Genomic DNA, 16,100 nt, shown 5'->3' on the forward strand with positions numbered 1-16,100 from the left:
CCCCCCCGTGCTTTTTGGCTAGTATGAATAACACTTTTTATTCTCACTTGATTGATTTTGAATCAAGATTTCTTTTAGCTACAGCTGAAATTATCCTAAGGATATAATCTTGAACTAAAACTTTGTGCTAAATGTTTGTATCTGTTGAAACAGGATGATGTGGCTGTCTAGCTCTGTTAACACTGGTAGCAGTGATAGGGAACTTTTTTATTGACTTCAGCTTGCTTGCCGGACAGTAATCGGAATGTCTGTGTGGTAAGTCAACACTGATGTAGGAATAGAATAAAAGAACTTCATCTGTGGCCCCCATGGCTCTTATATTTGAGAGAATTATTTAAGAGTGTAGTTCAAGAAAGTTACTAACATTTGGTGAAGAAATGAAAACTAGGCAGGAGGAGAGCTCTGGCCTTCCTCTACCAACAACAGGCAAAAGCTTTGCCCAGCATGCTCTGGGGTTGGCTACTGTCATTCTCTTTTCCTTCTTGAAATAGAAACAGTAGGGGAAATGAGTTCATTCTTTATCTTATCACCTTTGTTACCACTTTTGAAAATTTTCTCTTATGTAAGGAACATTCTTTAAAGTCAAGTGCTCAGGCATCTTTTGGGCATTAATTAAAATGGTTTTGGTTATTTGAGTTAAAATACATTCTTACTCTAGAAGTGTGGGTTCTCTTGAAGTTGTTTACATCCACCAAGGTCATTCTTTTCATATCTTTTATGCCCTTGACATTTTTGATGGAGAGAGAATTCACCTGCTTTTGTGTCTATTCCGACTCAAGGGAACCAATACAGGTTTCTGAGACTGTACATTTCTATAAGATCAGCTAGTGGGTTTAGACCACTGACCTTGCAGTTAGCAGCCCAGGGCTTAACCTGTAGCACTAGCCGGGCTGCTTCTTGGATGAATACTGCTCATTTATTTGGTAGACTGTATTTCAGTTTGGTTTGGGTTGAACTTGTCAGGCTTGAAGTCCTTGGGTGGCACAAATGGGTTAAGCACTCTGCTGCTCACCCAAGGTTGGAGGTTCTAGCCCACCCAGAGGCTCCTTAGAAGAAAGGCCTGGTGATCTCCTTCTGAAAATCTAGCCATTGAAAGCTCTGTGAAAGACCATTGTATTTGATATATATGGGTCACCACGGGTTGAAATTGGCTCCACAGCAACTGGTTTATTCTCACGCTTCAGCTCTGGTAATCCTGGGTCTGTTTTCCAAAACTATACTTTTGTCTTTAAGAATGTTATATATATACATGGGACTTGCTTCGCTTACTGGTGCATAATACTTTATGCTAAGAGTCAAAATTGATTCAATGGCAGTGAGTTTAGTTTTGGAATACCTTTGAAATTTAATAATAGGGTTTTTTTCCTCTGTTTTGTTGCTGAGTTGTATGATTGTTCCTCAGTGTTGCGGAGCATTTAGGTGGTTTCTATTTTGGAGTAATTATAAATAGGATGAATAAACATGTATGTGCTTTTGTATGAACATGAATTTTACTTTCTCTAGGGTCTGTGATACTGGATCCATTTGTTAATGTTGTATTTTATGAGAAACTGTCACACTTTTCCAGAATGGCTCTCCTATTTTGTATTCCCATCAGAAATGTAAACATGTCTGTTTCACTACAACCATGTCTACAAAATGTGTTGTTATACTTTCTAATTTTTTTAACAGTCTGGTAAGCAATAAATGGTATCTCAATATTGTGTTCCTTTTAATTACGTATGCTCGTGATGAGTAAATTTGAAATTTTTCATGTTTGTTTGAGAGGCATTTTAATACTTTTTTGTATGTGTGTGTGAATTGTCCATGTTTTTAACTACCCCCCTCCCACCTTTCTATATTCCAGTCCGGTTTTTGATCCTTTGTCCTTCAAATTGTTTTTTTGTCCCTCAATTTTTAAGTTTTTTATATATTAAGGAGATTAGACTTTAATGTGTGACCTGTAGCATGTGTTTTCTCTTAATTTGTAACTTTATATAGTGAAATTTATGAATTTTTTTTTATATTGTAGTTTTTGTTAGGTGCCAACGAGTTGGTTCTGATTCATATCGACCCTGTGTGCAACAAAACAAAACACTGCCTGGTGGAGTACCATCCTTTAAACTGTTCTTATGTCTGAGCCCGTTGTTGGCAGCCACTATGTCAGTCCATCTTGGCAAGGACGTTCATCTTTTTACGTGCCCCTCCCTCTACTTTACCAAGCATAATGCCCTTCTACAGGGACTGGTCTTTCCTGACAACTTGTCCAAAGTGTGTGAGACAAAGTTTTACCGTATTGTCTTGAAGGGTAATTCTGGCTGTACCTTTTCCAAGACAAATGTTTAGACCCTTAATCTATTTGAGCTCATTTTTGTATATAGTGTGGGAAAAGAATCTACTTTTATCTTTTTCCAAATGGCCACCCACTTGTCCCAGCATCATTTATGAATGGAATGTTTTTTTTTAAATTAAAACAGTATTTAAATGAAAAATTGTAATTTAATATATGCGCTTCTTAGTAATACATTAAAATAACACGATCTAGTGGCGAGCCGATCTAATAACCACCATAATTTTGAAGACATGAGGAGTGGAAATGCTATTACAAGACCTCTGCCACCACTGTAATATGACCCGAAAATACCTGTAATTTCAACTGGTCGACAGAGTAGCAGGTCTTGCCAATAAGGGTGTGTGTGTCTTTCTGCCTACGGTCATGATGTAAGGAAAGCCTACATTGCATTGAGAAGTTATTGAAAATTAAGGAATCATTCCCCCCCTAAGTGCACTAAGGTTATAAACCCTGACCTGGACGCTTCCAGAACTTCCTGTCTTCCAAGCCTCGCTTTCAAACTCTGGAATCAGAGCCAATTTACACACTAGACTTGGTAGCTATAAAGCCACACTCGTCATGGCCCACACAAATGTTTTAACCTTTCTTTTAAATTAGAAGAAAAATGAATCTAATAACAATGGTATATAATAATGAGCCCAGCCTAAATTATATCTATCTTTATATAAATGCAGTCTCTTTTTTAAAAATCATTTTATTGGGAGCTTGTGCAATTCTTAACACAATCCATACATCCATCCATTGTGGCAAGCACATTTGTACATTTGTTGCCATCAGCATTCTCAAAACATTTTCCTTCCACTCGAGCCCTTTGCATCAGCTTCTCATTTTTTACCCTCCCTCATGAACCCTTGATAATCCACAAATTATATTTTTCATGTCTTATACTAATTGATGCCTCTTTTCTGGTATCTGTCCCCTTGGGAGGGGGTTATATGTAGATCATTGTGATACGTTCCCCCTTTCCCCTCTGGAATCGCTACTCTCATTATTGGTCCCGAGGGGTTTATCTGTCCTGGATTCCCTGTGTTTCCCGCTCTTTTCTGTACCAGTGTACACCAGCATCATTTATTAAAGAGTTCATCTTTACCCTAGTGGTTGAGACTAGACCTGTTTGGGGAGTTTCTATTCCATTGATCTATGTGTTGTTTTGTGCACCAAATAGCTCACTGTTTTCATTCTGGAAACTTCATGGTATGTTTTAATGCCTTTAAGGGCTAGTCTTTCTTTGTAGTTTTTCTTTCTCAATGTTTTCCTGACTATTCTTGCATTTGTGTCTTCTTTTGTCTTGTTTTGCATTTGTGTTTTCCCATATGGATTTAAAAAAAATCATTTTATTAGGGGCTCATACAACTCATACATACATACACAATCCATACATACGTCAATTGTGTAAAACACATTTGTACATTCATTGCCCTCATCATTCTCAAAACATTTCCTCTCCACTTAAGCCCCCGGACCCATATGGATTTTAGTGTCAGTTTGTATAATGTTATAAATGAGCTTGTTTCTTTGAGATTACATTGAAATTTGTAAATCAATTTAGGAGAACTGCCCTCTTAGTGTTAGTCATCTCTATGAGAAGTGTTTTACATTTTTGTCGGTTTTGTACCCTTCTTGTTATATTTATTTTGCTTTGTTGCTATTGCAAATGAGATTTGCTTTAACATTCTGATCCTTACTTATTTTACTTTAATATGAGCTTTATTGAGATACAATTGAAATCCCATACCGTTCACCCTTTTAAAGTGTGGGTTTTTTAGTGTATTCATAGAATTGTGTAACCACTGCCACAGTCAATTTTAGAACATTTTTATCACCTCCAAAAGGAATCCCGATATCTATTAGTAGTCACCCATTTCTTCCCATCCTCCTTTTTTTGTTGTTTGTTTTTAAAGTGCTTTTTGTCCCAGTCAAATACTCGTTTTCATCTTTAAAAAAAAGATTTTATTGGGGGCTCATACAACTCTTACCACAATCGATACATATATCCATTGTGTGTCAAGCACATGTGTACATTTGTTGCCCTCATCATTCTCAAAACATTTGCTTTCTCCTCTTTTTTTTCCTCCTCCCTCCCGGCTCCCCTCTCCCTTCGGTTTCCTCTTGGAGTTCAGGTTTCCTGCTTTCCTGCGTTCAATGAGCCAAGGAGTGAGAGAGTGATGTTCTTTAAAGAGGTGTTTTGGTTCATTAGGAAACCTTTCAGAGTCAAAAAAGATATAAAATATAAAATATCATGTACATCTTAACTTTCAAAAGGTAGTTGAAATATTAGTCATTGTGTTAGGCTGCTTGTCTTAAATGATCCTGTAATGTTAAGTAATACCACACCTCTTACCATTTTTATAGAGCAGAAAACTGCGAGATTCAGACAGGTTCAAGAACTTGTCCAAATTTGCACAGCTAGGGAGTGGTTTAGATCTAGGTTTGATGCATGTAAACTTTGCGGTGACTATATTTACTAACCACAAAACACCTTAAAAGTGTAGGACATGTGGACATTGTTAAATTAAAGCATTCTATCTGGCTAATGACTGCACCACCAAGAGCCTGAAGAGTGTGCATTGTTCTTCGTGGTGTGACTATAATGAAGCAATGCCATCTGAGCAGAAGCAACAGGTTTAGGCTTCTCTCTCTCCTACATATCAACAGTTTGTCTTTCATTTCCTGGTGTTGATCTCCTGGGGAAAAGTGAAGGTGTACCATCAGCACCTTGTACTAGGACTTAGTACTTTTAATTTCTGCCTCTGTGAAAATAGTAATCAGTCCTTCCTAAAGGGGAAGTTTCAAAATGCCCTTATTGCAGCAGTCACCCTAGGCAGTTACCTGTCAGACTTTTTTTTTTTTTTAAATGTTGAGTACTCCTGCATGAGGTGAATTTAAAAAAAAAATCCCCCTTTATGGAAACTGACAAAGGCAGTTCAGCTCTGCCCTATAGGGGTGTCTTGAGTTGGAATGACTTGATGGCATTGAGTTTGATATGGGTTACTTTAATTATCAATCATAAGTTAAAAACCCCTGATGGTGTTACTTTCTAGTTTTTTGTGACCTGGTCTATTCTGACCAAAGATAGGAGTTCTTGATAGTATGACTTCTGAGGGGAAAAGGAGCTGTCAACTGTTATTTATAAAATTTCTCTGAATAATGAAGTTCTGAATTTTACTGTCAGGAAATAGGAGGCCTAGAGGTGTTAAATATACCTTATTCTAGATTTCACAGTGAAGCGCAGAGGTGGACTGGTTTCTATTGCATTTGAGCCCATAGTTTTGGGGGTTTTTTCAATTAACAATATATAACTGAAATAATATTTTAAAGACTGCATTTTACCCTTTATTCTACTTTGACCTGCCAGGATCCCAGGTGAGGCTAAATTTACATGATACTGCCATTGGATCTATTCAAGCTTTTGAGAGCCTGTAGGACAGGATAGCACTATCCCCACAGGGTTTCCTGGGCTGTAAATTCATATAGAAACAACCTGCCACATCTTTCTTTGGTGGAGTGGTTGGTGGGTTCGAACCTTTTTTGGATAGCAGCCAAAGACTTTAACTGTGTCACCAGGGCTTCTGGCATATGATTATATCATTCTGTAAGGAGGTTTTAAAAAGAATGTGGACAAAGTTCATTATCTATTAATTCTGTCTTTCCATGAACCTTTGGAAGACCCCCAATGTATAATTAAATGATCATTTTTTATAAGTATAGATATTATTTCTTTTATTTTATCAGATTATAGTATTTTTGATTAATATTTTAGAAAATATACAAAGGTGAAAATAACTATATAATTACATATGTAAATATAATGATAAATCTTCAGACATTATCAAGTACATTTTTAAGAAGCATGCTACTAACTCTTTATGGACCTTAGGTTGTATATTCATGTGTCTTTTTTTCTCTCAGGATAGTTAAAATATTTTACTTTCTCATCTAGTAATTTATACAACTAAATTTTTTAATTTCTGGTTTTGCTGATATTTATTTATTTTGCTTTCTCCCCATAGATCTTGAGCCAGATGATTGTGAATCCATTTACATCTTTAATGTAGATCCACCTTCATCTACTTTAAACTCACCACATTGCTTACCACATCATGGATTACCGCCTCACTCTTCTGTTTTGTCACCATCGTTTCAGCTCCAAGGTTACAAAAACTATGAAGGAACTTCTGAGATACCTGAATCTAAATACAGCCCATTAGGTGGTCCCAAGCCTTTTGAGTGTCCTAGTATTCAGATCACATCCATCTCTCCTAATTGTCATCAAGAAATAGATGCTCATGAAGATGACCTACACATAAATGACCCAGAAAGGGAATATTTGGAAAGGCCGTCTAGAGATCATCTCTATCTTCCTCTTGAGCCATCCTACCGGGAGTCTTCCCTTAGCCCCAGTCCTGCCAGCAGCATCTCTTCTAGGAGCTGGTTCTCAGATGCTTCTTCTTGTGAGTCTCTTTCACACATTTATGATGATGTAGACTCAGAATTGAACGAAGCTGCCGCTCGGTTTACTCTTGGATCCCCTCTGACTTCTCCTGGTGGCTCCCCAGGAGGCTGCCCTGGAGAAGAGTCCTGGCATCAGCAGTATGGACTTGGACACTCCTTGTCACCCAGGCAATCGCCCTGCCACTCTCCTAGATCTAGTATTACTGATGAGAATTGGCTGAGCCCCAGGCCAGCCTCCGGACCCTCATCGAGGCCCACTTCCCCTTGTGGGAAACGGAGGCACTCCAGTGCTGAGGTTTGTTATGCAGGCTCCCTCTCGCCCCACCACTCACCAGTTCCTTCTCCTGGTCATTCCCCCAGAGGAAGTGTAACAGAAGATACCTGGCTCAGTACTTCTGTCCAGGGCGGATCAGGCCTTGGCCCTACACTTTTTTCATTTCAGTACTGTGGAGAGACTGATATCCCTCTGAAAACAAGGAAGACTTCTGAAGATCCAGCTACCATAATACCAGGAAAATTAGAGCTCTGTTCAGATGACCAAGGGAATTTATCACCATCCCGGGAAACTTCAATAGATGATGGCCTTGGATCTCAGTATCCTTTAAAGAAAGATTCATCTGGTGACCAGTTTCTTTCAGTTCCTTCACCTTTCACCTGGAGCAAACCAAAGCCTGGCCACACCCCTATATTTCGGTGAGTCAATAGAATTGACTGCTGGTCAATTTTCATAGTTAGAGGTTATTAATAGCCTCTTACTACATTATCTATACATATTGACTACTTCCTGTACCAACACCCTTTCGTGTGTGTGTGTGTGTGTGTGTGTGTGTGTGTGTGTGTGTGTGGATCAATTTTTTCCAAATAAGTAACTGTCATACTTATTTGGTGTTGAATCTTAAAAATATCTTTAGATAGGTTATGGCTATAATTTTTAAAATATATTATAAGTGATGAATTATAGATAATAAATTACCTTTTGAGTAGTCTATAGGTAGGATTTTCTTATCTAGAAAAGCTTATAAAAATTAATTATGATATGAATTATGAATAAAAGTAACTTGGGCCTATACTTGTTATATTTTTAAGAACTTAATATACAAAGAAAATTTGCCTTGTCATGTTTCTGGCAAGTGTTACTCTCCACAGTTTTATGTCTTTTGATATTACACATTTATGATTTTTTTACTTTAGAGGAATTTTCAAATTTTCTATTTTTAAATTTAATTGATTCTCATATTGCACTTGAAATTTGTGTTTTAGGTGGAAGCGTTATCCCAGCTCCATTCTAAAATAATTATAAATAAACAAAAATTAAACTTTCACATGTGCTTTTAGTAAGTTTACTTTTTGAACTTTGAGTCCTGCTAAAATTTATTTTTATATAAAGAATGAAAAATAGCATATGACTTTTTTTCCCCAAATGGCTCATCAATTGTCACAGCGTAATTTATAGAATCAAGCTAGTCTGTAATTTAATTAGAAAAGGCAGCTTTTATCATATATTGTTTCCATATGGTCTTAGTTTCGGGCCTATTTATGCTTTCATCTTAAAATGAGTGGCTACTTCTGGACTCTTGAGTTGTAAGCTTGATACCTTTAAATCCATTATTTTGCTTCTGAAAATTATCTTCACTTCTCGAAGGATTTGCTAAAGCCTACAGAGCAAGTGTAGAACCAGCTGAGAACTGATGGAGTTGATTGGTGTTTCAGACTAATAAACACTAATAGCTAAACAAAAGAGGGATTAAAGCTAGGCTGCAGACTTGAAAGGAAATATTGGAATGATTTAGAAAATTGTCAGTGGGGAGGATAGCATTTCAGAGGTAAAAAGGACCTTAAAAGTCCCATTTCACCTATTTGTAAGAAGATGTTACTTTTAATGCAGATCATTCTAGCTTCAGTCCCTTTAATAACTGGTCTATAGACCCAGTTGTTTCTCTTCTAATTCCATATAGTCAGTGTTAATCTATCAGAATGAACTTTTAGACCTGCTTTTAAAAAATCGTTTTATTGGGGGCTCATACAACTCATCACAATCTATACATACATCAATTGTGTAAAGTACATTTGTACATTCATTGCCCTCATCATTCTCAAAACATTTGCTCTCCCCTTAAGCCCTTGGCGTCAGCTCCTCATTTTTCCTCCCCGTTCCCCCCTCCCTCCTGAACCCTTGATAATTTATAAATTATTAGTATTTTGTCATATCTTAAACTGTGTGACGTCTCCCTTCACCCACTTTTTTGTTGTCCATCCGCCAGGGAGGAGGTTATATGTAGATCCTTGTAATCGGTTCCCCCTTTCTACCCCACCCTCACTTTTAGACCTCTTAAGTTCTATAAATTATCTTATTAATTAAAAAAAGGTGGGGGCACCACAAAGCTGACATTTAGAGAAGCTGCGGTTATAGGAAAGAACACTGATGGTACAGAGAGGATAAACCAATCGGCTGCCAACTAAGTGATTGGGGATTCAAACCAAGAAGTTGCTCATCGGGAGTAAGATGTGGCAGTGTGCTTCTGTAAAGATTACATCCTTGGAAATTATGTGGGCCAGTTCTGCTCTGTCTTAGGTGGCTTTGAGTTTGAATTGACTGTACAGCAAAGAGTTTGGGCAGTGATCGGCCTTATACTTTTGAACATGTACGAAAGGGCTTCAAAATTTTGTGGAAAAATTACATTTTCTTTAAATTCCATTGTCCCAGAAACATTTGAAGCTCCCTTGTACTCAGAATTACATTTTCACCTTAAATTGCACTGTGTTGCTAAGTATAAGCAGTAGTTCAGAGAAATGGAGAAAAGAGTAATGGGAATGGAGTAAGTAACATGTTCAGTAGATTCATTCCCACAGGTATACATCAGAGAAGATACACAGAGTCAGATACTTAGTAGGGAGGGTTTTTAAAAAGTATATGGTGGGAGGTGGGCTTCAAAAATGGAATGGAAAGATAATGGAATTTTTATATGAACTTTTGAAACTTCCTCGTACATCTACAGAGACTTGCATGTTTGCTTTAAGAAGCCAATTTCTTCCCTTCTGATTGTTTTTGTAATTCAGCACACATAGTTCAGCTTTATAAAATATGAAGATTCATTCTTTATGAAAAAATACAAGAACCAAAATGATGCATAAAATGAATTTTAATCTTCAGACTAAAGAATTACTTTGCTTTTCCACTTTATTCAGTGTTAATGGTGTGTACTGTCAAATTGATTTCAATTCCTGATTGACCTCATGCAGCAGACTAGAATTATCCTGTAGGGTTTCCTAGGCTCTAATCTTTACAGGAGCTGATCACTAAACCTCTTCTCTCTCAGAACTGCTATTGGGTTTGAACCATGAGTGTTTTGGTATGCAGTTGAGTGCTTAACCATTATGCTACCAGGACTCCTAGTTATAACCAGTGTTAAAAGTAGTTAAGTGAAGTTTTATTGTGGAATAAGCCCAAACCCTTTGATTTCTAGTCAAGTCCAACTCATAGTGACATTGTACTTTGCTTCAAAGGTCACAGGAAGAAATGTTGGTATTGACAAAGAAGCAAATCGCTGCTTGGCAGTAATAGCCTGGTGAAATGCATCTCTGTGTTTCGTTTATAGCACATCTTCATTGCCTCCACTAGACTGGCCTCTACCAACTCATTTTGGACAATGTGAATTGAAAATAGAAGTGCAACCTAAAACTCATCATCGAGCCCACTATGAAACCGAGGGTAGCCGAGGGGCAGTCAAAGCATCTACTGGGGGACATCCTGTTGTGAAGGTAGGAGACTTCGAGGGCGTGTTTTACGGACACCTTACACCTGTTAATGATAAACAGTATCCAATTAGGTACTACTGAGTTCAAAGAGAAAAACTGTAAACTAGAATGTCTGATGTTCTCTCTCCTAGGCTGACTCTCCAATTGGGGAAATAAGGCTGCTCTAATAGTCAAGGAGTTGTTTTCCTTATCAAAACTAAAAATGATGACTGTATTGTGTTTATAAATATAATACAAGCTTATTTAAGATTCAACTAACACAAAAAGTGAAAAGAGGAAATCAATAAATCTCTCAGTCTAACCTCAGAATAAATAGTATTAACATTTGACTAACATGATTTTAGTTAACTCTCTGTGTATATATTTAGTAGGAGATTAGATGATAGGTAAGAAAATGAATGACTTTTAAAGGTTGAGAGTATACTGAACATTTTACAGTTAAAAACAAAAGTTCTTTGAAATGGTCAAATCAGGTACATTTTACAGATGATTTAATTGGCAGAAAGATTTCATAAACCCAAGTCATTTGATTGTGTTACTTCTCTTTCCATTGTACATCTTGCCTTGTAAACACTGCATATGTTTTATAGTTTTAATTGTTTTAACTTGTAAATTTTTTTAATCTTATCGGGGGCTCTTAAAGCTTTTATCACAATCCATACATATATCCATTGTGTCAAGTACATCTGTACATATGTTGCCGTCATCCTTTTCAAAACGTTTTCTTTCTGCTTGAGCCCTAGTATCAGCTCCTCATTTTTCCCCCACCCTCCCCCATGAACCCTTGATAATTTATAACTTATTTTCATGTCTTACACCGACTCTTTGTCTCCCTTCACCCACTTTTCTGTTGTCTGCCCCCGCCCCCAGGGGCCCATATGTTGATCATTGTGATTAGTTCCCCCTTACTCTTCCCCACTCCCCTTCCCTTCCCCTCCTACTTTCACTACTCCCCTTATTGGTCCTGAGGGGTTTATCTGCCCTGGATTCCCTGTGTTTTGATCTCTTATTTGTACAGTGTACATGTTCTGGTCTAGCCAGATTTGTAAGGTAGAATTGGGGTCAATATAGTGGGGGTGGGAGGAAAGCATTAAAGAACTTAAGGGAAAATTGTGTGTATTTTTGGTGCTATACTGTATCCTGACTGGCGCTCTTTTCCTTGTGGCTCTTCTGACGGGGGATGTCCAATTGACTACTGATCTGATGGGCTTTTGGCCTCTACTCGGCCCTACCCCTCATTTATAATGATATGGTTTTGTTTTGGGTCTTTGTTGCCTGATAACTGATCCATTGACACCTCATGATCACACAGACTGGTGTGCTTCTTCCATGTTGGCTTTGTTACTTCTCAGCTAGATGGCCGCTTGTTTATCTTCAAGCCTTTAAGATGCCAGACACTATCTTTAGATAGCCGGGCACCATCAGTTTTCTTCACCACATTTGCTTATGCACCCATTTTGTCTTCAGCAATGGTGTCAGGGAAGGTGAGCATCACAGAGTGCCGGGTTATTAGAACAAAGCGTTCTTGCGTTGAGGGAGTACTTGAGTGTAGGCTGAATGTCCATCTGCTGCCATAATACTTTATAAATAAATATATGTATATAGCTCTATTCCCCTATCATTATATATAAATGTATGTACATGTATACATGCCTGCATTTAGACCCCTATAAATGCCCCAGTTCTTTCCTCTATTTCCTTTTACTTTCCTCTTATCCACTATCATGTTCGACCTTCATTCGGGTTTCAGTAATTCCTCTTGGACTCGTTGCCCTTTCTCCCAAGGCACACCTATAAGAATAACTAAAATAGAAAATAATAATAATAATACCAAATGTTGGTGAGAATGTATCCAAAAGGAGTTCTCATAAATTAATAGGAAGGCAAAACAGTATAGCCATTCTGGAAAATAATTTCTCAAGTTTCTTTTTTTAAATTTTCACCCATCACATGTCCCTGCACTCTTGAGCATTTATCTCAGATAAATTAACACTTGTTCACACAGTAACCTGTACATGAATGCTCATAGCAACTTTATTTTTAATATTCTGAGTCTGGAAGCAACCCAGATATTCGTGGTTCTACAGACTCCAGTTTGTCCACTACACTGCAATGAAAAGGAGCAAACTATCGCTATCTACTTGCTTGGATATCCACAGGTTCTCCATATTGTATGGTTCTGTTTATTTAACATTCTGAAAATAACAAAGCTCTTGAGATGGAGAAGAGATTAGTAGCTGCTGGGGAATAGAGGTGGGTGGGAAGCTGCGGATATAAAAAGGCAGCATAAGAGAGTTCCTTTGTTCTGATGGAACAGTCCTGTATCTTGTTATTTGAATCTTTACATGGAATACAGTTGCATGTAATGCTACATACACATGCACACATAGATGAATGTATATTAAAGACATATGTTACAAATTGAATGTGGTCTGAAGTATAATCAACAGATTTGTACCAGTGTCATTTTCCTGGTTTGATACTGTGCTACAGTTATATACAAAGTCTGTGAGATATTCTATTATCTTTTGGGTTTTTTTCCCCCACAAACTTTTAAAAATCATTTTATTGGGGGGCTTTTACAAATCTTATGACAATCCATCATTCAATTGTATTAAACACACTTGTGCATATGTTGCCATCAACTTTAAAAACTTTTTGAAGTCCCTTTGTGATATAGTAGTTACATGTTGGGTTACTAACTGCAAGGTGAGCTGTTTTAAAGTGCCAGCCTCTTGGAGGGAGAAGGATGGGACTTTCTACACCCATAAGGAATTACAGTCTCCACTATCCTGCAAAACCAGTGATCTACAAATTGACGTATAGACAGACACACAGGTTGAGCAAGTGTGGGAGGAAGAGTGGGAGTACACCTATAAATACATATATATAGGTTAGGTATGATAAGTAAATTATCTGCTGATAAAACTGTTATTAAAATATTAGGGGAGGAAATGAGCCTGAATACCAAGGGCTCAAGTAGAAAGAAAGTGTTTTGAAAATGATGTTGATAACATAATATACAGATGTGCTTGACACAATGGATTGATGTATGGATTTTGGTAAGAGCTGTAAGAGTCCCCAGTAAAGTGATTAAAAGAAAAAATGTGTATACGTACATGTTTGACAGAGGACATTTGTACGTGGACTTTTACCTTTACTACAACTATATGCATGAATGTGGTACACCCACATGTAGAAACTGAATTGGTGTATGTTGTGCTATGTGTATTTGCAACAACAAAATAAATATATTTTTAAAAAGAAAAAAGTTGTAGTCTCAGAAACCCACAGGGGCACTTCTACCCTGTCTTATAGAGTGGCAGTGAGTCAACATTGACTCAATGATAGTGAGTTTTTGGACATGTTTTTTTTTAAATACTTTTATAGGGAGCTCTTACATCTCTTATCACAATCCATACATTTCTCCAGTGTACATTTGCGCATATGCCGCCATCATCATTTTCAAAGCATTCTCTTCCCATTTGAGTCCCTGATATCAGCTCCCCATTTCTTCTCCCTCCCTCCCCTGGAGTTTTTGTATATTACAGTTGGGAGAAGGCACACTTTTGTAACTCCTTATGAGACTAATTATTTTGAAATGAAAAGTTAAAAAAGAATCTTACATGTTATGTGAGGTGCTTTCAAAAGGTTGGGAAATGGAGTTAAGAATTAATTAACTTTTCCCATGAATTTTTGAAGCATCCTTGTGCAGTCATGGTTTTTTATGACATAAATTATTTTTTGCCTTACCCAAAAAGTTACGATATTTGAACAATGAGGTTTGTAGCTTAAACTTTCTATTTGTACACCAAAATCCATTTCCACGTGGCAAGTTTTAAAGTATGTTAATATTTTTACTTTTGAGAAGTAAATTTTAGAGACATTTAATTTGATGTTTTTTACTATCTTTACTGTTAGGTTTCTAGTATATTCAGATTCTCTTTCCACATAGTAATTTAGTAGAACGACTGATAGACTGGCTCTTAAGGAAGCTGCTCCGTTCTGTCCTGTAGTGACCTGCAGACTTTAGCTCTCCAGCTTTAGTTAAATTAAGCAGGCACAGACCTTTGCTATGGAAACGATACATAACATAACAAATGACTTGGCTAACTTTCTTCTTCAAAGAAGGTAGACTGAAGTGAAGTATGCTGGCAGTATACTGATACTAATTGAACGTTTTTAGAGGAATATTAGCAATAGTAATAATTTGCTTCTAACATACACCATAATACTCTTTTAGAAATGGAATGGGATGATAGTCTAATGAGCTTATTTATTCCCTTAAAAACCCTGAGGGGTATAATAGCCCTATATGCTTAGAGAAGATATTGGCTAAAACGGTTGTTATGAAATATATTCCTTTTGAAATCTTATATGCATGATACGTTTTCCCATCAGTTCATTTTATTATCAAAGTATAAAGGACAGGTGGCATATGTGTTTGCCAAGCTGGCATTAATATAAGTTATCTAATATGCCTGAGTCTCTTTGGTGTATAGTACTTAACCATGTGTTATATGATATTTGGATAACTTAGCAATAACATTTTTTGTTTGTATTTTCTATTTTAGATTTACTGTTTCAATTTAGTCAACTATTTTAGTGGCTACAATTTTTTTTTCTATTTTTTTGTTGTGGTTTAGATTGTAGATGGCAAAACATAGACCGATTCAACTGTTTCCTTATGTATAACTTAGTGACATTGATTACATTCTTCAAGTTGTAAAACCATTCTTGCCCTCCTTTTTTGAACTATTCCTATTCCGTTAACATAAACATAGTGCTCCATAAAGTTCCTGCCCACTCTTTCAAGTTACTGTTGTGAATTTGATCCTGTCTCCAAAGAACATATGTTCAAGGCAGACATTCTTTACTAATAGTTACCTAAGCTAAACTATTGTTTGGTTTTGAGAATTCAGGGAATATTTCTAGTTTAAGGTTTAAAGATTTATCTCAGGGCAATAGTTTCAGGGGTTCCTCTAACTTTCATGACTCCAAAAAGTTTAGATTCCATGAAAATTTTGACATTCTTTTATGCAAACCCCCTCCCCTTTAGTCAATATTGTTCTCTATAATCTTTGATCAAAATGTTCATGAATGGCAGCCTGGTAGTTCTTTTGTTCTTAGGGTAAAGGTGGTAGTTTTTTTGGAGGTACTAAGCCACACATTCTATTTTCTTATTCCTGACTCCTCTTTCTCTGTTGCTCTTGGCACCATGACTGTAGGGTACTCCACTCCAGAAGCTCAACCTGAAAGTTTTCATCTCTTGTTCCCTGGGCCAACAAACCTAACTCCCCAATTAAATTAGTCTGGAGCAGTGGTTCTCAACCTTGCTAATACCGTGACTCCCCAACCAAAAAATTATTTTCGTTGCTACTTCATAACTGTGATTTTGCTACTGTTATAAATCAGGCGACCCCTGTGGAAGGGTCATTTCTCTCTCTCTCTCTCTCTCTCTCTCTCACACACACACACACACACACACACACACACACTCCCAAAGGGATCGCAACCCACAGGTTGTGGAACACTGGTCTGGAGGCACATTCTGTAAGCA

General features: G+C 37.1%; 1 protein-coding gene across 1 annotated transcript in view; it reads left to right on the forward strand.

Annotated features, from left to right (window-relative positions):
• Positions 1-16,100, forward strand: part of NFATC3 (nuclear factor of activated T cells 3) — a 78,699-nt gene that overhangs the window by 11,592 nt on the left and 51,007 nt on the right. Inside the window, exons 2-3 of the mRNA XM_004704824.2 lie at positions 6,343-7,477; positions 10,381-10,543. Of these exons, the coding sequence (XP_004704881.2) occupies positions 6,343-7,477; positions 10,381-10,543 (1,298 nt within the window). The remainder of the gene's footprint in view (positions 1-6,342; positions 7,478-10,380; positions 10,544-16,100) is intronic.

This window comes from Echinops telfairi, unplaced genomic scaffold (genome assembly GCF_000313985.2).
Source record: "Echinops telfairi isolate 266 unplaced genomic scaffold, ASM31398v2 ScPeMD7_2291;HRSCAF=2852, whole genome shotgun sequence".
NCBI classification, from domain to species: domain Eukaryota; kingdom Metazoa; phylum Chordata; class Mammalia; order Afrosoricida; family Tenrecidae; genus Echinops; species Echinops telfairi.